This window comes from Cuculus canorus, chromosome 3 (assembly GCF_017976375.1).
Source record: "Cuculus canorus isolate bCucCan1 chromosome 3, bCucCan1.pri, whole genome shotgun sequence".
NCBI classification, from domain to species: Eukaryota; Metazoa; Chordata; class Aves; order Cuculiformes; family Cuculidae; genus Cuculus; species Cuculus canorus.
This window is the reverse complement of record NC_071403.1, coordinates 7,667,839-7,693,748: the sequence shown is the minus strand read 5'-3', so window position 1 is coordinate 7,693,748 and position 25,910 is coordinate 7,667,839. Positions and strand designations below refer to the sequence as shown.

Below are 25,910 nucleotides of genomic sequence, written 5' to 3'. Positions count from 1 at the left end.
AGCCGCTCCGCTGCGCTGCCTGCACTGCTCTCGCCGCGATCCCTCCCTCTCCTCTCCCCTCCTCCTCTTCCTCGCACTCCCCACATCCCTCTCCTGCCGCCGCCGCCCGTTCTCTCTCTCTCTCTCTCTCTCTCTCCCCGTCTCTCCCCGCCGGCAGCCGCGGATGCTGCGCTGCCCGGGCGTGCCTCCCCTCCCTCCGCTGCCTCCGGCTGGGCTCCGCGAGTGCGGAGCGGCGCGGGACTGATGCTGTGAGCGGAGCGGGACCGAGGATGCTATGAGCAGAGCGGGGCGAGCCGCCCGCGCAGTCCTGCAGGAGGCGCCGGGCGCTGCGCGGCGCTCGGGACCCGGAGCGCTCCTCTCCGCCTCTCCTCGCCCTGTGGTGCTTCCCCGCCACTGTCCTTAAGCCCTCGCTGCCGGCTCCGAGGACACGGTCGCAAGCCGAGAAGAGCCTCCCCGGGTGTTTTATTATATTTTTTTTTATATTTTTTTTATTTTTTATTTTTTTTTGTGTGAGTGTATATGTGTGTGTGTGTGGAATAACTGCAGACATGACTGCGTGGAGGAAATTCAAGTCTCTGCTGGTTTTCTGCGCGGGGCTCCTCACTGCAGCTCAGGGTAAGATTTGGGTTTCTTGCACTGGATTCGTGTCAGGCTGTGGTTATGGCACTGATTCCCCCCCCCCCCTTCCCCCCCCCCCCTCCGCTCTCTTTCTGCGCCGGGAAACAGCAGGCTCTCCCGAGCCCGGTCTCTCTTTTCTCTCTCCCGGTGTTCCCTGAGGGCTCGGGTCCCTGCCGGCCACTTCCCCCGGGAGAAATCAGCCCCTTAGGAGTTGGGCAGCAGCCGCTGCGGCGCTGCCGGAGGAGCATCGCGCATCCCAGAGCCGGAGTTTGGGACCACTTGGCTTCTCCGCGCACGCACGAGCGGCAACTCGGTGCCGCGCGAGGGACAGTCCCCGGGCTGGCAAGTTTGGGCTCTTCCCCTCCCTCCTCCCGCCTCCCCCGGCTTTTTGCCGTGCTCAGGGTGGGAGAGAGAGGAGTGGGTGGCCGCGATGAGCCGCCCCCGCCTGCCTTCAGCCGGCTCCGCTCCCCGCAAGTTACGCGGAGGCGGGGATGCGGGGACAGGGATGCAGGGATGGGGATGCGGGGATGAGTCCCCCCCCTCCGCCAGCTGCCGGGGGGAAGAGGGCTCCTCTGCGCTCGGCGTGAGGTGGGGAGCGTGTCCTACCCCCCTCCCTAGCTGGGTTTCTCCCTAAAAATCAATAGAGGAGAAACGAGCGGGGTTGACGGTGGAGAATTGGGTTACACAACTTCAGTGCTGGCCTCAGCCCCATCACTTGCCTCGTCGCTGGAGACAACAACTTCCCCATTATTCACTTCGCCTCTCATTAGTCCTGCGCTTTTTCGTGCTGAGAGATGCGAGCGTGTGCGTGTGTGTGACACAGAGAAGGAGGCTGAGCACCTGTCCCCGTTCCAGCCCCTGCCTTCTCCCACCTCGCTCCGGCTGTTTCTGCCTGCCTCCGGGTTCCCCTCGCTGTCTCTGCTGCCTCAGGCTCCCTTAACCCCTTCCGAGGCGCTTTACATCCTTCCCACCATTTTATTTTTTCCCGTTGCTTGCTTTTTTTTTTTTTTTCCCGGTGCGGGGGTGGATGGAGACTGGAGCCGTGCCCGTCCTGCGGGTGCCCGCGGCTGCTTCGTCCTCCCGGGAGGCACCGCAGGATGGATGCTGTCCCCCCGGCATCCCCTGGCCGTGATCCGCAGGGAGAGGCAGCTCAAGGCCAGCCCGGGCTGCAGGCAGCCTGGCAGGAGCGTTGCCCGGTCCAGAGGAGGATGGACCGCATCCTCTCCGCTCCTCCTGCCGCTCCCTCGGTTCACCGGGCGATGCCACCCGGTCGCGCTGCCTCCGTGGGAAAAAAAAAAAAAGGAGAGAAAGCGCAGCTTTCCTGGGTTGGGAGGAGGCTGGAGAGACAGGGCTGTGCTCGGCACACGCAGCCCGGGGGCTTCTCGGCGTGGCTGCCCTGCCCGAACTTCCAGCATCACCCCGGTCCCCGGGCTGGGAGCGGCACCCGCCACTCATTTGTTAAATATACCGTAGCTGGTTCAGTCGTTTGACATTTAAGTGTTTTCTCTTCATGGCTGACAGCACATATGAAAAGCTGGAGGCTGGATCGTGGTTATTCAGCGGAGATCCGACGTGGTTTGCTTACATACAAAGGCTTTGCCAGGAATGTTTGGGCACTGCCTCTGATGCTGCTCTGCAGAATGTAATTAGACGTCCCTTAATGTGAAGCAGTAACACACCTACTTAAAGGCTACGAACTGACTTAATATTGAAGTCAAACAACAGGTAGAAGGGGAACCAGTGGGGACATTTGACATAATTCTCTCCCATTTACCTTCCCAGGCAGTTGAGCGCAGGTATCTATATTTAGTCAAAAGTAATCCTGAGGCTGAAATTACATTTATAGTTTAGAGAGTGAAAGAACTCCTCCCTTAGTAACGTGAAGAGACCGGGCTTTCAGGAGCACGTAAAATTTTAATTAATAGATCCCCAGAACTCTTTGTTTCAGCAGCCCTTTGGTATAATTTGATAGACACTGCTTGAGGAATGTACCGTGGTTTTGGTTGGTTTGGGTTTTTTTGTAGGGCTGAATTCCTGAAGGTGTTATCACAGGCGTTCCCTTATCTTTCAGTAAAATGAGAGGTGGGCTGCTTACCACATTGTTCTTCCCTATGAAATGAAATGGAAACCCTTTGTGGCTGTGCAATTTTCTGTAACTTTCTAAACAAGCAAGAGAGGATGAAAATGAACATACGTCATCGTTCATTCTGGTAGACTTGAGGTGCAGTTCTATAAATTTCTTTGGGCTCATTTTGTCTGGCTGATGCATCTGGATGTTTTGGAAAACATTTGGGGGATTCTTCTCTGTTCATTATGCTTTAACTGTCAAGGGAAGTTATCCTGGAGTCATTTAAAGGAACCACTTTCCTAGAAACTACCCTATCGTAACAGTGATGCTTCAAGGAGACAGACAGCGTAGTTTTTGGCTCTGCAAGTTAAGATGGGCTTGTTATAGAACCATTTGCTAATTCTGATAGGTTATATCCTAGTGAAAGCAAACATAAGAAACCCCACATTGATGTACTTGAAACACAAAACACGTCACTACCATTTCTGTAAAAATTCATACTGGTGGGGATGTTACATTTAGATGGAACTCAGACTGAAATTCAAAATAAAAGGTAAATGTCTTTCTGATGTGACCTGGGGTCTTTGGATAACCCGCTTTCAAAGTGGAAATACATGTTGCTTGATACTTATAATTATCTTGATACGTGTTTTCAAGATCATTTTTGAACTTGTTCAGGTAACCAATTACAACATCTTCACTGTCACCTAACTGCCTCAAATAAAATGTGCGTAAGTATGTTTATGCACGGAGGTATTGTTCAGATTAATGGAAGTAGCAAAGGGAAGACAATTCTGTTCTTAAATTTAATCCAGACAGTGAAAGGACTCCCACACCTACAGTTTAGGATTTTGTTAAAAAAAAAAAAAAAGACAGAAAAAGAAATAAAACCCAAAACATTTTATGTACCCTCTGTTTGCTGCTATCACTTTGTCAAAATAATTGCTATGACTACATCACGCGAAGTTACCGCTATGTTCAAGGCCTACTCCTGTTGGACTGAGAGTGTTTGTCTCTTTTAAAGTCATGTATTTTCTCTCTCTCCAGAGCGATGTTTCTCAAACTGTGAAGCTGGTCTCTCTAGAGAGGCTCTTCTCTCTTCCAGGGAAGACTAAAGCAGTTCTAGGGAAAATAAATGGGAAAAAAAGATTTTCTAAAAGAACCTGAGAGTTAGGTCTTGAATACCCAGCTGCAAAACCAAGGGTTCTGTGGATGCATTCCCAACCCCAGCCCAGTGAGGAAATAGCCAGAGAAAGGCAAAAAGGAGAACACCTAGCTCCAACCACATAATATTTTAATTTAAAAATGCTTTTCCATTTTGGTAAGATCTGTATCTTTCCCAATTTTCCACCAAAATATATATATATAATGACCTTAACTCTGCATAACAATAGGAAATATGGTCAATTTGAATATAATACAGTGGAGAGCGTATCCACTCAACAAAGATTCCCCAAACAATCATTTTAGACCTTTGGACACATAGACGAGGTTTGAATTCACATCATGAGCCACTACAGGGTTATCAGTTTCTCTGGGGGTGGAATGGGATACTGGGTGTGTGTGGAATGGGATACTGGGGTGTGTGTAACAGGATACTCGTGTGAGGAGATGGGGACAGTGCACGAGTACATGCCGGCGTGAGCACCCGCGACCTTCGGGACATATTGACATTTGTGAGGGCACTTCAGCACGGTCTGTGATCTGTGTATATTGAAACCATTCTGCAGATTGTTTTTACTGTCACTGCCACGTCCCTTTATACAGACCTGTATGATTTTCATCAGGCATGGATTTTTGGTTGTCAGGGAGGCATTGGTGGTTATTTTTGTGCCTGTACAGGCTGCTTTTTCTATGCAAATGTGGAATCTAAGCTCTTCATCTCATTATTACTTATGATAGAGGAGGATCATGATATATGCTTTAATATATGCAAGGTTTTAAAAGACATCCATGAGACTTTAGCTTCAATACCATTTACATTCGTGGCAACTTTGGCTCCACTGAATTGGGAACGATCAGAAACTGTAAATATTTTAAACGTAAACCAATTCATTCAGGGTTCACCATGCTCTGTAGAAAGGCTGAAAAACCCTAGGGACCACCGATCTCAACTTCTTAAAGACACGTCACCTGTACACTGTCACAATGAAGTTTCTCTTGCAACCTTTCCTCGGACAAGTAATTGCTTCGTAGTGTGACTGTGTAAAGCCTCCAGTGAATCTAGAGATACAATATAATTTGATTTTGCTCAAGCCTGTATTGAACTGTCATGTCTTTTGACTACGATGACATTGTTCTGCTAGTAAACAGCTTTAAGTGTAAGCACAGATAACTCAGTGTAGTGCTGGGCTGCCTGTAACCAGCAGAGGGATGCAGTATGGAAAGGGGAATTGCTGGTTTTGGTATATGACCCAGCGAAGCAGTAGCGTTAAGTATGAGATATGATCTCTAATATACTCAATCACACGGCTGGATTTAAATCAGGGTTACTGGGTAAGAATTAGGCCTGTAGTTGTCCATGTGGCTGCAAAATTAGCCAGATTAGACTGAGCTAAATTGGATGTTCTTCCAATTTCTGCAGTGAATAAAGACTTAAGTATCATATGGAAATTCTCTTCATGTGTACGAATCACTTTCTTTTGCTTAGATGTTTTACTTTTCTTCATCAGTTGCAATTTCCTTTAAACCATTTTTATCAACCAGTAACTTTTGAAATAGGGAAAAATGCCATTAATGAGGAAAACTGTGAGATCTTACTTTACACATCTCTGTTCTGACTGGATGAAAGGCTTCATTCCAGCAATGACATTCCTATCGCATTTAAGAAAATATACACTATATTTGTTGTAAGCATTTCTCAACAGAATAACTGCTTAAACAAATTACTGGGATTATTGCTAGTGTTATATTGACACACAAAGGCAACATTTACCACTTGTCTGTATTTAGTAACTGAATGGTAAATGAAGGCATGCATGCACTGGAAAGAATAATACTGCACCTTAATGCCAGTGACAAATCTTACTTGCTTACAGATGATCTTTTACTTTCTTCATCTCTTACTCATTAAAAAAAAAAACCCACAAACCAACCAGGCAAAAGTTTTTTGCCATTTTTACTCGGAGGACGCATTCAGTTAAAAGGACAGAGCCAGATTTAATCACTGTTATATTGCTGATGATTAATCAGAATTCTTCTTGATTAATCAGAATATCATCAATGATTTGCTGTTGGAAAAAGTAATAAAAAATGTCGCAGTTTCTTACAATTACAGTAATGCTGTAATTTCCAGCATAAAAATTAATCAGTTTATTACAGCTTTATAATTATTAAATTATGCACTTTAACAATACATTCGTGCATATTTTGAAACAGTGATTCTACCTCTTTCAGCCTCATTTTTTGAGTATTCCCTGTCAAGTAAAAGGTAATTTCAGGCAGCTGTGAGGGCCCTATTCTGCTTCAGTGAAAACTGAAATTTCTATTGATTTGAACAGTAGCTGGATTGGCCAATTTTGGAAAGATTATACTCTGAATAAGGCAGACACGGTAGATTCTGCTGCTGGATAGTGGAGCCAGATCCTGTCTAATATGAGCTCTCATGACTGAGAACTTCTGCAATGTTAAACATCCACATAAAACTGTAAAAAAAAAAAAAAAAAGGAAAAAATGGATGAATCAGAGCCCTTGGTAATATTGAAAGATTTATATATTTATGGAAGTAATTTGTTTTTAAATGGTATCTGTGATATCTCAAAGTATGGTTTTGTCTGACTTCTACTGTGCTGCTGCTTCTTTTTTTTTTCCTCAGCTTTTTCCTTAAAGAAACTATGAAGGACAATATGCAGAGAGACCGAGTATCATTTTAGTCTTTAGATGCTTTCTGTCTCTCCTATAGTATCCCATGGATACTGAAGTACAGGATCATGTTCTGTATTCATGTCTCTGTTGTACGGTGGATTTTCAAAAGAAATGTTTGCAGCAGTGCAGCTGAGACAGAGCTGAATAAATAATAATGGATGAAACTTTCTGTGCAGCGTTTGTTTTGCAAACTTGCATAAAATATGGTCAGCATTTTAAAATTACATTTTGCAACATTGCTTCACACCTTATCCTCAGTTTCAAGGTGATGACTTTTTCATGCAATTTTGCCAATGTATAAGTCTTATTTCTTGTCTCAAAGTTTTCCTTGTTTTTTTTTTTTTTTTTTTTTTTTTATTAGAGAAAGCCATTTCTAAGTGTATATTGGAGTTTTCCTATAGAAATGCTGTCACAATTCTGGTTTTAGCAAGTCCTTGACTTTTGTCAGAGAGCAATCTAGGGCTAGAGAAAGATCTTTTCTTCATCTTATGATCTGCAGATCAAATGTAGCCAGGATATAATACTTGATAAATAATTATTTACTTCTTTTGAACTGTACTACTTGCCATATCGAGTTCACGTGCAAAACTCAGGAGTTCCAACACGCTTTGCTTACACTGCTGCTGCAACACCAGCACTGCGCACTGAAGCTGACCTTGCTCTGTGTTTGAAGCTTCGGTTCAAGGATGAGCCTAAACACAATAGGGACACAACCAGGATATTTTCTTTTTTTTTAAAGTCTGGCCCCAGATGTAGCTTGGATTTAAAGCATCCTCACTATGCTTGCGATGCCTGCTGCAGAAATGGATGGGGGAGCTTCGCTCGCTTTGCCTAGTGGATCCAAAATACATGAACCAGGGCTTAGGTTTGGCTTTGCATGTTGGGTTCGAGCTAGAACTTCCCTTTTAGGAGCGCACCAGGGCTCAGTCTGAACTCATGGTGCATATAATGCAGATTCAGCTGTAGCTTGGGACCCACATCAGACTGCTGGTGCCCAACACAGCTGGAGGAGCAAGGAACAGGGAGGTGATTTTGCCAAGAAGCAGCTGATGGTGGGAAGCAGGCGGTTAGGTATCATAGGAATACCCGTGAGCTCCTGGAACCTACCTTGCCCTGAACCTGAGAAAGTGAATGCAGGTGACTGATGATAAGAAAAAAGGAAGGAAAAAAAAAGAGTGATGCTTTGTGCACAACAGTGAAACTCTGGAAAAGGCCATTTTGAGGAAAGAAAAGTGTTTTAACTTATTTTTAGACTTAATTTTTCATGCTTCTGGATGTGAAAAAATGGCCATGACAAATCACACTGTTCTCACTAATGTCTGTGGGATATCAATCCAGAATCTGACTGCTCCCAAGTGACTAAGTAGACTATTTTAGCTTTGCCCCAGCAGCCAAATTCTCTATTGGTGTCCTGCTGATTTTTCTTATAATACATAGATTGAGTCATACTAAACATTTTTTTTAGGGGGGGGAAGCTGTTTTATAATTCACTTTTAGAACATCAGTACAATCAAACAACTGTGAACATCACATCAGTGATCCTCTGCATTTGCAGACATCTCTCCTGAGAAATTAAATCCATTATCTTAGCGCGTAAATATCCCCAGTGCATGCTTTGACCCATTGTTTGCAGTGTTTCTAACGCTGAAGAATGCAGTGTTAATAGATTTTATGAAGTCAACAGTGGCAGCAGTAGTAGCATTTGGATCGTGAGCTATACTCAGCTGAGTATTTTGGTCTCGCTTTCCTATGAAACTTATATAGGGGAGGCTTTATCGTGGTATTTAATTAACAGAAATACAAATGCTGATATTTTCCTTTCTTTTCTCTGGGTACATAATGTAGTTATCCTGAAACAAGTCTGCCAGTTTGTAGAGAAAAAGCATTCTGCTGTGCAGAACTAGGTGTGTTGGACGTAGACTCTAGTTGTCAGCCAAATAGTTAGGTTTGCTGTATGTCAGAATCTGACCAGTTAGGAAAGAAAGAAAGTATATAAATGTCGTTAACCTTAATGGACTTTGAATCTGGCTTTTATTATAGCCACATATCACACAGGGAACTTGCATTAAAACAAGGATGCTGGAACAGATCTAAGAATAATAAAGAGAATTAAAACTCTTTGTTATTAATATGAAGTGCTATGCAAACAATTCCAGAAATGTCGTTTACATTGAAGATACACGATCCCTCAATTTTTTTGACCTTTTCTTTAAGTGTATCTCACTCCACTGGCTTTCACTAGTTATATAATTTATTTGCTTCTGAGGAGAGATTAAGCTTTAATTGCTTTCTTTAGCAACATTTAGTAAACACACTGATAGCATGGAGATGATCTATGCAAACAGCAAAGAAGGATTTCTTCAACTCAGGTTGCCATGACGATCTAGATTTTTCCTGTCAACTCTTGAAAAGCTCCAAAGTAATTTCTTTAAAGCAATGAATCAGGGAATATTTTGGAAATTGAAGGCGCTCTCCTTTTTCAGTTTAGTATCATTTAAGACAGTGATGGGCCTGACCCAAAAGATTTTAAAATCTACGATTAGGAAATAGTTCAAAAACTCTAACATGCTGAAACGCTCTTCGTGTACATTTACACCCTCTTCATTCATTTACACCAGCAGAGAAGGGGACTTCAGATGCATTATCCAGTGATTTAGATTTCGTTTATTAACTATATAATAAGAATAAATAGTCGCAATAAAAACAGTAATGGATAATGAGAGACTAGTTTATAGCTGTCATTTAGATCATGACAATATTTTATCTTGCAGCTATTTTGAGGAAATTAAATTACAGAAGGATTATAGAACAAACAAGGACTAGTAATTTTATTTTTGTTACTGTTCCAACTATAAAATTAGTTCAATGAATGAGGAATAAATTCAAAAGGCTGCTGTCCACATATTTAAATTATTATCTGACATACTTCCCATATACAATGTTATTACTAATCCAGCTGAACTTCCCTCTTTTGATTTGTTTTAAATGAAATGGATTGTTTTGAAAATACATGAAATTATTCCAAACTACTTGAATTTCATTCTTAAGAAATAAATTACTGGCTTAAAGAAGTATTTCTTAGGTTGCTGTTAGCAGTGAGGGAAAAATGGTGAAAGAAAAGAAGATAACGTGAAGTGCTGTTTCTGCTGGGTAAATAAGTTTCTCTGTATAGAAGACAAGAAAAGTAGCTCAGTAATGGTTTTCTTTTTAAAATGTTCCTGGCAGATGATGGCTACTGAGTTGGTGTAGTTTGTTTACCACTTTGCAATGGATTTGAGATGAGTCATATCACATTAGAAGGAAAATTGAGAAGTTGTTTTGTCAAAGTGAATTCAGTTTTCCTTTTTTTTTCATGTATACTCAAATTACTCGTTCTCTTTTAACAGACACCTAATTGATTTTTTGTTAGTGTTGATTTTTGTTGTGTCCATAATTCCAAGTTCCTGTTGCTAGAAATGATAAGTCCAGATCTGCAATTTCTGTGTACTGAATACGGTGACTGAGCTCTAGAGTCTCCTTTGGGTTAGCCTCGTGCATCTTCTTTACAGTACTAACCATTTCATCATCAAGCTAGTTTGGACCACTGTAATTTCAGCCTCTACAAGCACGGTTATTTTTTGCAGACCTTTCTGTCCCCTTGTCTTCAGAGCGGGAGTTGACCGAGTAAGGACCATAGGATGGGTCCTCAAGTTTTCATGTTGTAGAGAAAGCTTTATTTCTGTCTTACTTCATTATTGACTTATATGAAGTCCACTTTACTGGCAGTGCATCTCAGTGCATCAACAAATAGTGTTAAGGTAAAGTGGTACTTACTTATATGAATATTTGATAAAGAAACAGACTTACGGATGGTATACACTTATGATACATGAGGTCATATGCGTTCAGCATGAAAACCAACCTTCTTTTTCCAAAATGTCTGATGAAGCGGAGAATCATGTATTAAATAAAAGAACACATACATACTGAACAATAAAAGCATCTGTTTGAGCTCATTTTGCCTGAAAAACAAGCTTTAGTGCAAAGTTCAAGGATGCTGGGATGGGGGCAGAAGCTACTCTTTGTTGTCAAGAGCCTAAATTTGTATTGTTACCAAAATGTGTCAAATATCTGCAGTTCCCATTAACTTAAGTGGAAACTGCAGATCTCAGCAATTTTGTATGTCAAGGAGTTTTTACTGTGCTTATATTTACACTACAGAATCATCGTAATCTGAATGTAATATAGTGCTTTAAAGAGAATGGATATACAACAACATGCAGCATTTACTACTGTTATATCCCAGGTAGTATCTGAATTAAGCAAAGTTTCCAAATCTGGAATTATTGTGTTATTTTTTTTTTTTCAAGAAGGAAAGATTCCTAAAAAGAAGTTGTGGATTGTTTTTCCTTAAAACTGTTGTACTTAGGTAATTATATACATTAAAAAAACCCCCAAAACTAAACAAAATAACCCAAACCCCCTAGATCTGATGTACCACAGAATAAAATGTTTGTGATTACAGAGCAAACATTAAAAGCAGCAGCAAATCAGAATTTGGAGTGAAGCCAACTCTTAGACTACTGGATATATTAGATAATGGAGGCTGTTGTTCTGGTCCAGAATTAAAAACAATCAGTTCCACCTCCACTTTATTTCCTTAATGAGTATCCATAATTTTTACTTCTATCCCATGTTGATGGTAACTAATTGCAGTTCTTTGGGGGTCCATTTTTCTTTCTTAGAAATGGGCTGTTTGTAAAGGGTGAGGCAATACTTCGCAGCTGTGGCAGAAAAAAAAGGTACCTACCCAATTTTACCACTGTAGAATAGGCACCAAATGTCTTTTGATGTTTTTGTGCATTGCTCTGCAGACCATATTTGCAGGATGGATAGATTTGTGCAAATGTTTTGAATGTGCTTTGTCACATAGCAGTGTTACATTCAGGTACGGTTTAGTAAAGCAAAAGCATTTTGTGCAACTGTCTCAACAGCAGTTTGCTTCTCAGATCTACTCAGTCACACTGCCGTTGTCTAGGTGCTATTCCAAAAGAGTGATGTGTATGAGGATCAGTTCCCCTCAGGGGAAAAAATCAATTAAAAAAAGAAACTACACTTTGATGCCAGAAAGATAATGTACTGCCCACCGTGAAAAAATAAGCTATTGTGGTGACAGAGGGTGTGCCAGGACAGGGATAAACATTCAGCACAGAGGACAACATCAGCAGCCGATGGAAATAATTCTTAATATTTCATTGACACACTCTCCAATAGTACCACTGAGGAAGATAAGCTACCTAAAAAAATCCCGAACAACTCAATCCCCTACATATGAAAAAAGAATGACAGCATGTAATGGGAGTTTCAGTGACTGTTTTATTTTTTTAAATCAATCCTTACTCTCATCTTTTGCCCTCTCGCACTCAATTATTTTCTAGGATGTTTATTATTATATTTATTCTTTAAATGAGACTTCATGTAGTGAGATGTGCAGAGTGTGATTTATTAATTCGCTTTATGGTAAATCCTAGAGTTTAAGGACCCACCATGCAAAGTATGATATGAACATAGAGAAAATGTAATGGACAACGTGGACAACGTTGTGAAAGGCAACTCAGATTTGGGGAGTGTTATTTCCTGCATGACCAGAATCAAGAATCAATGGTTGGAATTAGATGACCTCTAAGGTCCTCCCAAACCATTCCATGATTCTAAGAAAAATAAATCATCTTCTGAAAACTTAGCCCATAGCAGTTTCGCGCTGGCCTGTATTTTACAGAGGACATAGCCCAGATTGGTTCACTCTTATTCATCTTTAATCATTTAAGTTTTTTTTTCTGGTCTCCATTGCTGTCTTACTGCATAATCACCTTCCCTTGTTGTGTCCGGTGACACAGGCTGGTGTCTTGCTGAGCAGAACTGGTAATACAGCTCAAGACTTCAACTTTCTGATGGCAAGTGCTCTCAGAGAAAGCCCTGGTGCCACCATTGTGCAAGTCTTGATACGTGGTGTGATAAATAACAACCAGCACCCATGTGGTCATGATAGTTCAGTTGCTGAGGTGATACACAGGCTTTATGCCGACGTGTTGAAAATAATGGCTTTTATCTCATAGGGTGGGCAGAGTTGGCACCATCAGATTTGCGATGTTAGGTACTATTTCTTATTTTTTCTTCAAAATTTTCCTTTTGAAGACTTTATCTTTCTTGTTCCAGTCACTCTATAATTTCCTCCTCTGCTGAAGGAGTTGTTTATGCTCCAAAGTGGCTGTTTAATGTTGTCATGGAGGAAAGCACCCAGAGTCTAATCTGTGATGACTTCAGCACTAGGAGCAACCAGCATGAACGCTGAAGATGGGCACAGGGCACTCTTAAGACTTGAAGAACTAAATCAGGGACATAAGCTGTGCCCACACTTTGTTTAAGTCTTATGACTTTGGTTAAGTTTTAGTCTTCACATATTTAAAAATGCAGAAAGTGTCACATCAAATCAGACTAAAAAATCCTCTCTCTGACAATGGCCATTAGCAAACGCATAGAAAAAAATGCAGGAAACAAGATACAGCCTTATATTTTAGCAGCCTCTGGCCAGTTCAGGGAACTTTTAGCCGGAGGTTGCATCTATGTTCAACATCCATCAACAAATTTAACCTTCATGAATCTGTTTTTGAACCTATTCATAATTCAGACTACTACAGTGTTTTCTGACAATCTGTTTTACAATTTAATTCCTGCTGTGTAGAAAAACACAGCATTTTGCTTGTTTTGAAGCTTCTACTTGCTCATTTTCCTAAGCAGTTCCAGATCTTTGGAAATACCTCACCCTCCGTAGAACTTTGCATCTGATAGGTAGGAAGGGGTGATATAAATTCATAAATTGCACACTTTTCCAGCGTACGCCTAGTAATTCCATATGGATGTTTATACTATACCTAATCCAAGTAATACTAATGTAGGATTCCCAAATGCATTTCTGATGATTTTTAACTATCAGGATGTAGTAGTCAGTGTTGCTGCAGCATTTAAAAGAATAACAGCCTGTATTTCATTATATAGAGCTACTTTCCTCTATCCCACCATCTCATTACCTATATTGTTATTCTCATCAATGATTAATTGATTGTTTGTTTTCCAATAAATAGTAAACAGTACCATCTGCATGACTGTGATGGTCAACATTTTGGCCCATGAGTGTTTTCTGGAAGGGCGAAAGAGAAAATGCTTAGAAAATTAAGTCCTGGTAAAAAAATACAACAAACCAGGTGCTTAATGGTCTCTTCCACTGACATTGATTTGCATGGAGTCTGTTAGTAGTTCGTTGATAATAATAATGGCCACTACACAACAGCTTCATCTTGTGTACCTGTTATAATTTGCCCCTTTGTGGTCAGCCAGCCCAAGTCCAGTGTGTCACTGGTCACAATTCATATCTTAATGGTGTCCTCTTCCCTGGAACAATAAGCGAAAAAACTGTTTAAAACTGGTGGGGATTGTGACAAACTTCAATGATGGGATCTAGTGAAAAATTGGGTTTTGGAGACTAGAATTCCCGTTAGAAAAGGTTTGGGAAGAAGTCCATTATACTGAGAATACAGAAACCCTATTATCCTTCTAAATCAAGCAATTTCCCCTCACTCTGCCCTGACTCAAGACCCAGACCTAAAACAAACTGCAAACATATAAGAACATGGAAAATTCTGCCCCTAGATAGAGGCTTGTCTCAAACCTTAAAACATGCAAATATTACACGAGCTCAAATCTGTAGGTTTCTAGTTTTACATTCGTGTTGGAAAATTTGTCACTGTCCAAAAAAGAATCGTTTCTCTTGTTCCCTAAGACAGCAGTCTTCCTACATGCATTAAAGCAGACTCTGAATGGGATGTACAAATTATGCCCTTCCCCTTTATACTACCTCTTTTTCTTTCTCTCAGGACTGTCTGCCAAAAAGCCTGTCAGCATTATAAAAACAAAAACAAAAGTGATGCAAATAAATAATTAGGAAAAGCATAGCTGACCATTATAAACAAGAGTAGTGTGAGATAGAAGAAAACAGAATAGCATGAGCGTTAGTAAGTGTCCCGTGACTGTTCTTATTCTTTTCTGAAAGGCTCTACTTCATTTCCATAAAAGAGAAATTTCTGTATATTTCTTGATTTAGTATATTGAGGAAAGGAAGGCGTTAATTACTCCTGTCCTGTGCAAACAAAATCATTGCTTAGCTTTTGAGAGCTGACAAGAAAATAAGTTTTAGAAAGATGACTGGAAAAGGATTACATCTGTGCAAGACGTAATGTATCTGAAGTTCTGCAATCAGAATTTTCAATGAGACGAGGGAAAGACTGGGTTCTTTGAGCAGGATTGTTTTAATGGGACAAGAAATTATTTTTCGAGCAAGTTTTGTTTTCTGCTTGATTGTTAAAAAAATCAAACATTTTTAAAAATGATAATATATCTAAACAGCTGAAGACTACAATCAAATATTAAGTTTAAAAAAAACATTGTGATAAATTAAAAAGCACTTGCTTGTTCTAGGTAACTATACTTTAATGCTGGTTTGGGATGATTTAGTTTGCGTAGTACTTTGATTATATATTACAAATTAATTTTAAGTATTTTACGAATTGCTCGCTTAACCATAAGAAAAATGCCATATAGAATATCTCAGCTACTTTCATTAAAGGATCAGATGACATGCCATTTAGTTGCTTGAATAAGAATAGTGTTTCTGCAGAGAATATTATTAGAGATTTTGTTGATAAACTATCGCATTCATTACTGTTATGTTGCTGGCATAATCCTTCAATATTTTTTTCTCTGCTTAGAATAATTTTTTGTTAGTACTGCATATGTACCTGAAAAATTCAGAAAATAAAAGACTGCTGATTATTCCTACGCAATATAATATAACTTATTAATTCAAGAGCTAGAGCTGATATGTGCTGAACTCTCCAGTTCCTAATTAATTTCATGGATGTTGAGGACACTCAGTGGTAAATAAATACACAGAAGAATTTAAGCATCAAGCTCTCCCTTTATTGTGAAGATATCTACATCTAGTATTTAGATTACTGAACTACCATTCAACATCTGCTTTAAGCACAGAAACTCCCTAATTTGCACACGCTTATTTTTCATTAGAAAATGCCCTTTGAGCATAAAATTACATTTCTTGACATACTCAGAATGGTTACATACTGTCAATTTGTACAGGACTGTTATTGAACAGTTATTGTAGTCTTCAACATAGATGCTGTTCCATAGGGATAAAATTGCTTGGCTTTCTTTAAGTGCAACTGCCAACTTTGGCCTTACATAAGATTTTCCTGGGGGTGGAAGTCATGCCCTCTCATTTTCTCGCAGTAGACAGAGTAACTTAACAGTTGGAGCACTTGGCTAGATTGTGAAAAAAATCTACATTCAACAGCCTCTTCCCTGAGAAAGTTAAAGCCTTTCTCATCCTTCTTTTCTGTATGTACTGGGACTTCGCCTCTTGGTGCTGCAAAGGTTTCCTGTAACAGTTTACTTTTGGGGTAGAAGGTTTGGGTTTGAAACCTTGCTTAAAGGAATTCAATACAAAACGTTCAAAAACTGCTGGAAGAGTAACTGGACTCCTACTGGTCCCCTATTACACAGAAAGCATTACTCACCACGTCAAAGTCATGCTCCCGGTTGGTTTCTTTTTGTCTTGCTCAGCGAATATTCAATTATCCCATGATAGGTGGAACTGTAAGCAGTACGCCTGGAGTACTGCTCTGGGGTTCATTTGCCAGGAAGTACTTAAAAGAGAGGTGCTGCAATATCTATTTTCAACTTGTTTTGGTAAATAATTAATAGCTTTTATTATTAGGGACTTGACAATCATCATGTTGTAAAATCTACAAAGAATTCTTACCAAAAAAAAAATATGCTAATATCAGAGTGCTTGTTTGATTTGTCCTGTGGTTTATATTTACCTGGGCAAAATGTGTTTTTTTCCTCTAGTACAAAGTTTGCAGGGCAGCTTAACCTGTAAGATACCTGCCACATCTCTGCTGACATCATCGATATTGGGGAGATAAAAAAAATCAGGTCTACGTGTAATGCTTCCATTTGGATTTGCATGCATTAGTCTTATGATCGCGTTCTGTGACAAGGTGACCCATTTAATGGATGAGGGAAAGGCTATGGATATAGTGTCCTTGGACTTCAGTAAAGCCTTTGACACCGTTTCTCACAGCATTACGCTTGAGAAACTGGGTCTTGCTGTCCTGGACAGGTGCACCCTCTGCTGGGTTAAAAACTGTCTGGATGGCCGGGCCCAAGGAGTGGTGGTCAATGGAGTTAACTCCAGCTGGAGGCCAGTCACAAGTGGGGTTCCTCAGGGCTCGGTACTGGGTCCAGCTCTGTTCAATGTCTTTATCAATGCCCTGGATGAAGGCATCGAGTGCACCCTCAGCAAGTTTGCGGATGACACTAAGCTGGGTGGAAGTGTGGATCTGCTGGAGGGTAGGGAGGCTCTGCAAAGGGATCTGAACAGGCTGGACCGCTGGGCTGAGGCCAATGGCATGAGGTTCAACAAGGCCAAATGCCGAGTCCTGCACTTGGGGCACAACAACCCCATGCAGAGCTAAAGGCTCATGAAAGAGTGGCTGGAAAGTTGCCTGGAGGAGAAAGACCTGATGGTGTTGATTGACAGCCGACTGCACATGAGCCAGCAGTGTGCCCAGGTGGCCAAGAAGGCCAGTGGCATCTTGGCTTGTATCAGAAACAGTATGGCCAGCAGGACCAGGGACGTGATTCTGCCCCTGGACTTGACACTGGTGAGGCCGCACCTCGAATCCTGTGTTCAGTTCTGGGCCACTCACTCCAAGAAAGACATTGAGGTCTAGGAGCGTGTCTAGAGAAAAGCAATGAAGCTGGTGAGGGAACTGGAAGCCAAGTGTTATGAGGAGAGGCTGAGGGACCTGGGGTTGTTTAGCCTTGAGATGATGAGGGTGAGGGGAGACCTTATCACTGTCTACAGCTGCCTGAAAGGAGATTGTAGAGAGGGGGAGGGTGTTGGTCTGTTCTCCCAAGTGACAGGCGATAGGACAAGGGGGAATGGCCTCAAGCTGAGCTAGAGGAGGTTCAGACTGGCTATTAGGAAAAATTTCTTCACTGAAAGGGTTGTCAAGCACTGGCAGAGGCTGCCAGGGGAACTGGTAGAGTCCCCATCCCTTGAGATATTTCAAAAGTGGGTACATGAAGTGCTTTGGAATATGATTTAGTAATGGACTGGTGTGGTTGGGCTTGTTGATCTCAAAGGTCTCTTCCAACCTAGGGATTCTATGATTCAACGATTCTTATGGTGCCCATACATGTGTGTACATGTGTCTGAAAGAAAGAGAGAATTGCAGTGTTTTCAGTCTCTTGTGGAGTTAGCTCCATAGTTACCTTTCATTGCTCTTCAAGTTTCATCTATTTTGTAATCATGTAAAAATCTTCCCCTTGGTTTATGTGTGCAGCAGTCCCAGCAAGCTGCGGCCACGCAGGGGGATGCCTCGTCTGAAATACTTAACCCTAACCCATTGAAATTCTGCAGCTCAAGTCTATAACCTTGAACTTGGATTTCTGAAGAAAATGGAGTGATGTGCTGGCAGTGTATTGCCTTGCTTATCAGCTGCAACATTACATGAGTTTTCACCTCAAGGTGCAGGGAGTAAAGGTAATCGAGACTGGAGGCCATGGATGTGTAAATTTGTCACTAAGTCCATTTCCCTCGGGATGACACATTGCATTTTGGCTCCCTGTAAGAAGAGGAATGCATTTGGAACAGCTCTTGATAGCTATTCCACTGGGTTGGAGCATTATGGCACCCTGCAAAATTCCTCCCCACCTCCATGAATGCAAAGTGAACAAAATCTGTTGAATTTTACCACTCTTTATTGACAAGAACAGTTTGCTTCATTTTACTGCTTGTAGTAAAATAGCATATACACATGAACACAAAAAACCAACCACCACCACCACCAAAAGAAACAGCATAAAGTGCACGTTTTTTGTGATTTTTCTTTTTTCTCCTCAAAAGCAATTTTGAAAACATATTTTTAAACAGTTAATGAAGAACCCAAAGGGACAAAATGCTACTTAGTGACAATATTTAAACCAGATGTGTCTAGGAATTATTTTTAAAGATTGAAGAAAAGCAAGGAAATTTTCTTTCTTCAAAAGAAGATTAAAGACTATCCAAGAAGCTATACGTGAGTGAATTTAACATTGGTTGTGGGGAAAATTAAACTTCCAGAAGGAAGTGTGAAAGAACAGCTTGAAAATCAGTTTGATTAAGGATAACCAGCATAGATTCAGGCAGGGGAGGTCATGCTTAACTAACCTGCTGGAGTTCTTTGAAGGTATTACTGCCACTGTAGATAAGGGAAATTCAATGGATGTTGTCTACTTGTAAGCCTTTGACAAGGCAGCACATCTGAGAGTAACGGTTAAGAGAAATCATCATGAAGGCAAAGAAACTGGGAAGTAAAACTGGTTTAAGTGTAGGTCACAAAGGGAAAAGCTAGGCAGTGTTTCTGAGAAGTCAGATTTAGGCCTTCTATTGATCACTATTACATAAGTCTGAATGTAAGTGATGGGGGAAGAATTTGTAGCTTATGTGATCTAAAAGCAAAGCAGGAAGCACAGAGAGATGTGATCATATTCAGAAAGTGGTGTATCATCTATATAACTTGTCTAGCAAAAAACTAATCAGAATTTGGCTAGGAAAATATATAATAATTAATCCAGGAATGCAAAATTAAACTAGAATATACTAAATAAAAACTATCGCCCCATATACTAAGCAAGATAACAAATTGGGAAGTATTGAGGAAATAAATTGAAGCCATTAGCCGAGAGCAAAGAAGCATTTTAAAAGGTCAAAAAGATGCAAAGATATTTTAGAAGACAGAAAATGTATCAAAGAAAACCAAGATTACTGTTAGTGTACACAAAACCACAGTAAAAGCATCTCTAGGACACGATCTCCAATATTGCTAATAGTTGTTCAGGGAATATAATATTTTCATGTTGGGATTCATTGTAGGGAAATGAAAGATATAAGGTCCCAATAGCTGAATTGTGATGAATATTAAAGAACCTCAGAGCTTTTTTATTGTAAACTGGGAAAATATATGATGTGCTTATTATAGTAGGACTCAGGGATTGTAGTCAAAATTAAGATTCCGTTGTGTTGGGCGTGCTAATGGAAGATGGAACCTTCCTGTGCCAAGGAGCTTATAATAAAACAGCTTAACTATACAGACAAGGGAAAAAAACATACAAAGGGCACAGTGATTTACCCAGAGAAGGTCTGTGCCTGAATTGTGATCTAGGATTCTTATTTTGACTTCCTAGTCAATAATTCATATAATGACTGATATTATTCCTTTATAGGTATAAAAGTTTTGCTTAATAGGTTAGAAAACCTAGGTGATAATCTTTTTTATACACACATATATAAGTTTAGAAATAGAAAATTCTCACATTACATTTATTCAGGTCTTAACCTAAGTCACTGATTCCACAGACCTCTACTTAAATCTAATTAAGATTAGATTATATTCTTAAGAAATCTCCACATTCTTTCCTAAATATATGAATTCCAGAGTAAAAAATACTTATTAATTTTTAGAGGTAAATAATTAAACAGTATGTATAAGTAAGTCCAGTAGACACTTGCTTTTGTAGCAGAAATATGAGGTAAACAAAATTAACAAAAAGTACTGAATAGGCGGTTTTTTTTTTAATCAGGATTAACTTAATTTCTTCTGGACTTTCTTATGCTTAGAGGTCTACTAAGAAAGAAAAATATTCTCAGAAGACCAGCATTTCCCCCTAGTTATGGAGAGTTTCTTTGCTATATGACTCAGAGCTTTGAAGTTCATATATTCAGTCTTTTCTTTTATATGTATATTCAGTCTTGTAGCTAAGGCAATATCAAAAAATGGACTTTGCTGCTACAGTACTAAGGGCCCTAATGACTAACTGCTAAACATCTGGTCCCCAAAAATAAACTAGAAGTCTGCATTAAGCCTTATTTCTTGTTGGGAAATTTCTACGTATCTTGAAAAAGAATCATAAATAAGCACCGAGCAGAGTGTTTGTAGCAGCAAATACAATACCCCCTCTCCCTCCCTCTGTTAGGAGAGAAGTATTTCACTCAGCCCTGTGAGATGAAAATCCTATCCTCTTATAGTCCCTCTTTCTAGCTATCCTCTTCTCTTCCTAAAGCGCATGAAAAGCCATTGTCATTTCCATTTTAAAATATAATAAAATGACGAGTCTTACCTGGCATTCATGCTCTTTGTTGCAATACAGTTATGCATCCACACTGCTTCAGGAACGACGTCTTCCAGGACAGAGTGAAGAAAGGCTGCCTCTGGTAACACTTCTTTACTAGCCAAAACAGGCACAGGCAGTGATAGCGCCACTGTTTGATAACCAATACCTTGTGATGCTTAAATGCAATTAATATGCCTATAAAACATGGAAAATTCAGTCCAAGTCTGAACATTCTTTGCGCACATGGCACACACCTTCTCTCTGATGGCGGCTGTAGATCACAGAATCATAGAATCAAAGAATCATAGAATAGTTTGGGTTGGAAGGGACCTTAAAAATCACCCAGTTCCAACCCGCCTGCCACGGGCAGGAACACCTCCCACCAGACCAGGCTGCCCAAGGCCCATCCAACCTGGTCTTGAACACCTCCGGGGATGTTTAGATCCAACTTCTAAACTTTCATGTTAATTCTTTATATGGTTCTGGCTCATGTAAAATCTTCCTGATCTTCCAGTCCAAACAAGTTTTACTCAGAGCAAAATTTGCATTGTTTTCCAAGGTAGAATCATAGAATCATAGACTAGTTTGGCTTGAAAGGGACCTTAAAGATCATCTAGCTCCAACCCCCCTGCTGTGGGCAGGGACATCTCCCACTGGATCAAGTGGCCTCAGTTCAGTGTTTCTGAACTGACTCGTCTACTATAGCATTTGTAGTCACTACTGAGGAATTTACTTTGTGTGGCAGGAGATGGAGGCTGAAGGCAAGGCACTCCTTGGAACTTGGGTCAAGGGCATTTTCTCTGTTTCTCTCTTCTCCTGTCAATCCTGATCATAAACACAGGTAGGGACAGGGCTTGTCCTTTAGGGCTTGTTTCACTTAGATGAAAATGACTTAAGACTTACGTAGAGTAGTTTGGAGTGAATAACGGTGTCTTACTGATCTAGTGAGGTTTACTGGGAAGTGTTTAGCTCTAAAACATCCTCTAAGGACTTTTTTACACTTTATATGTCGAATTTGTTGGGAAAAACCCTCAAGCATCATAGAGTTTAGGTGCTTCCAGGTTGAGACGGAAATAGGTTTCAGGATACTGATTTGGGGACTTCTGTTCCAGTTGACCCAACAAGGAAGGTGCTGGTTTAGGAGTGCAGAACAAAGCCTCCTGCCCCGAGATGGGCAGAGGTAGTGCTGCCAGCCAGGAAGAGTGCTGAGCCCAGGGGCACACTGGTGGCCAGGGATGCTGCCGGGGGGCCGGCTGCTTTCCTCCCTCTCCATTATGAGGTACAGTGTCAGAAGAAGGCCTGCAGGTACGACTGCTGTCAAAGACAAGGGCCTGATTTTTATTAGCCTAATTTTTTTTTTATTAGGCTTTTAACTTTACTATAGATATGACTGGAGATTTTGAAATTATCTTTCACAGGCATAAAGAAGTGCATTCTAAATTTTCTGATTAGATAATGAGTAGTCTTTCTCTGAAACAAAAAGAAATCCAGGTTAACATCTTACAGAACAGTTTTTATGGAACACTGACAGCAAAAGCTAGGTTTTTTTTTGCAAAGAAGCAAATGAGTACGTTGACTTGATGCAGGGTGTTTGAGTAGAGAAGAGGCATACTATTTTCTGTTTACCATTTCTTTCTCTCTGCATTTATTTTGTTAACATTGAAGTGAAGCAAAACATTTTTTTTTTTCATTTGTAAGTGTCTTGAGAATATCACCTGTGGTAGACAGCTTATTAATCATTTGCTGCTTAAAACACACAGACTTAGAGATGTGCCTTAGCTATTTATATAAAAACAGGCAAACGGTTTTCAGGTCATGGTCCCAAAGCGTATTTACTTAAAAAAGAAAGTTGATAAATTGTTCACTGTGACAAGACAGCATAAATTTTAAATCAGATTTCAAGCGAAGAGGTATATTGTTTATATGACATCCTTCCTCATCTTTCCCAGTTAAAATTCTTTCAGAAATAAGCAGACAAAAAATTTTTTACAACTCTAGTGTCTTTATGAATTCCCTTTGCCCAGTAAAGTTTTTCAACATTTGCAACTTAAAAAATCACAGATACCACCAGAGATTTATCTAGCGTCCAGAAGGTAATAAAATCTTACGATAGTTCTGTGTGTTAGAATTTCCATAATATTCAAAACATGATTGATCACCAACGAAGATTTACTGTGTGTTTAGCGTGGCCTACTCGGTATACAAAGTGTGATTGTAGAAATCACTTCAATTATTACAAAATGGTCTCAGTAGTTCCTGTTGTTGGAAACAATTCCAATCATTTCAGACATATTGTATTAATATAAATCATGCAGCTTCTTAGTTTGAGAATGAAAAAAGCCTCACCTTAAAAGTTTGACATAGAGGTATTGTTTGCTTTCAAAAATTACTACTATGGCCCTATCTGTTTTCACTTATTGATTTCATTTGGATAAGAGGACTCCAGTGGATATTATTTGACACACTGAAACAGATATCAAACAATCAGAAAGTACAAAAGGTGAGATTCCAGAAGGAAAAGTAATATTATACAACTTGTTACTTTTCCATACACATTTAAAGGTTCACTTACAGGATTACAAAGCAAAAACCTTTGACCGTTCTACAGAGAACAGCAACAGTCTCCTATGGAGCTCAATAGACAGTGAAGTAAATTTTTTCAAGACGGGATTTAATAGCTATAAAACGTTAATCCATCTAGGTGGTTTAGGAATCAAAATCTTATTTTCAAAGTGATTTGGACGTTTAGATTAAGTTCCATTAAAGGATTCAGGTGCTACAATGAGTAGAATCAAAAGACTCTCCCCAGGCACTAGACTCCGTGCACTTGTGTAGGGAGCGTCAGATGTCTGAGAGCAGAGCCCCAAACAGCAGCAGGCTGGATGGGCAGCATCCAGCGGATGGCAATTAGAGACTATTTTGTTCCCTCAGAACACCAAAGAATCACACAGCTCTTTTACAAGTCAGCTACCAAAACCTGCCCTGAATCAGGAAACCTAAATAATTTCTTTACACAACGTGAGTCAAGGTCACTTTTTGAAAGACTGGTAGCAGAAGACTATAGAGGTAGTACTGTGGTCTTTATCTAATGTTGACTAGTTGCAGCATATTCCAAATGTCATTCCTTTTTTGCCACCATAGGAGTCTTATATCTATACTTCTTATTCACCAGAAGTTATTCTAACCATTAATCTCAGGCACATGGTTTATGCTTCCTGACAAAACATTTCCACTGCGCATAAAAGAATTCAGGGTACGTCTGGTTGGTGAGGATCATCTAGAAGCAGGAAGTTTGGAAAACTTTGTGGTAAGGGCCTTTTTTGTTTTAGCAAACAATTATGGCTTTAAATATAATAATAATAATAATAATAATAATAATAATAGGCAGAATGGCAGATTCTTAGATTTTCCCATTCCTAAATAAATTACCATTTTACCAACATATAGTTTCACATATTGTGCTTTTTCCCAACAGAGGAATGTGTATGTATGCGATACAGAATTACACAGCTTCAAAAGGAGAGGCTGAGAACAGACATTTTGTTTGCGATACTGCTAAGATGAGGAGGTGTGAACTTGAATAACTCTGTCACGGGGCTAATGTTCTGGCTGAATAGTACTTCAACGCCAGGAATATCTAGGTATCCTGTGGCATAAAGGGAAAAACTGTATTTTATGCAGAGTCTGATTTGTTGAAGTGCTCCAAAGCACTTGTTAGATCAGATCTTTCACATAGCATAGACAAAAAAAGATCTTTCTGGATTTCATTTATTAGGCTTCAAGATGGTCTTTACTAACATGCTCTTGAATTGCGCAGAAATAGACCAGTATCTACCCAAGGTACTGCCATGCTGAAAACATGGTGCCTAGAGGTGAGGTTGCAGGAGAGTGTTTGTACTTTTGCTTATGCTTAAGTCGTTTTGTAGACTTACTCTTTGGATACTCTAATAACTTTTACTCAGTCTTTGACAGGTTTGTTTCTTTTAGTACTTCATTTACTAAATCCTGTTTCTTTTACCACTCGGCATTGTCATTTATTCTATTTCTATACAACATCAGCATAAGTATTTACTAAATTCAAATACTGACTTCCTAGCACCACTTTCTTGGACGTTAATAATATCAGCTGTACCTTTTCTGCATTATCTTACTTTTGAGTGTAAGTATTCTAGGAATGCAAATATTCAGCCTATCTTTACATTTTTTAGTAGAAATTTTCTAGTTTGTAGATTAAAGTTGATATTATGGTATGGCAACGTTAATAGCTATAACGCTTAAGAAGTTGCCCATTAGTGAAACTGAGACACCGGAATACATTAGTTCAAGCGAAATATGAGCTAAAGTCATAAATCAATACAGATCAGCTTCTCTAAGACTCTGTGAGAGTACGCACAAGAGAGTGATAACTTGGTTGCTGTGGGAGTGATTTAACTTACTGTAACTTAATCAAGCCTTCAGTTCTCAGGTTGCACAATGATCGGGGCATTGTACTTATCCCCTTATCTTCTGCTAAGTGCCATCCAGATTTAGTAGCACTATTATTAACGATAGCAACGTGTCATTATTGAACACGCAGTAACTTAGCATTTTCTATTCGATTCTTTTGCTGAGGCTATTTAGATGCAGACAAACCGATTTCTGTGGGCACACTGCAGTAGTGCGGAGTGCTTTCACGCAGCTTCATGGAAGCTGTGGTGTGGGACATCACACTCCTATGGCGCGACACACAGCAGAGGGATAAAAAGCCTAAGCAAAAACGTAAGGTGGCGTATAATATGATTTTAGCACAAAAATATCTAAAAATCCTTTCAGAAATTCAACCTTCCTTTTTTTTTTTTTTTTTTTTCCCTTTTTTGTTTTCTTTTTCAACATTACGATTCCTGGCACCAGTGGCTACACTACCTTTTACTGGAAAGGCAACAGTGTCACCACATTGATTAAAGTTTTCTGAAGCACAACCTCTCTTCTAGGAAGAAAAATCATTGATGCTTTTTTCCCAGTTTCCTCTCTCCAGCCGAAGAAACAATGGCCTTGAGGAGCATGACTCTGATCTGCACTGTGAAGATCTGTACGCTCACTGCTAATTACT

General features: G+C 40.1%; 1 protein-coding gene across 1 annotated transcript in view; it reads left to right on the top strand.

The window, feature by feature from the left end:
• The first annotated feature begins 548 nt into the window (after positions 1-548).
• The window catches only part of CSMD1 (CUB and Sushi multiple domains 1), a 1,155,040-nt gene continuing 1,129,678 nt past the window's right edge, over positions 549-25,910 (top strand). Inside the window, exon 1 of the mRNA XM_054063646.1 lies at positions 549-615. Coding sequence (XP_053919621.1) covers positions 549-615 — 67 coding nt within the window. The remainder of the gene's footprint in view (positions 616-25,910) is intronic.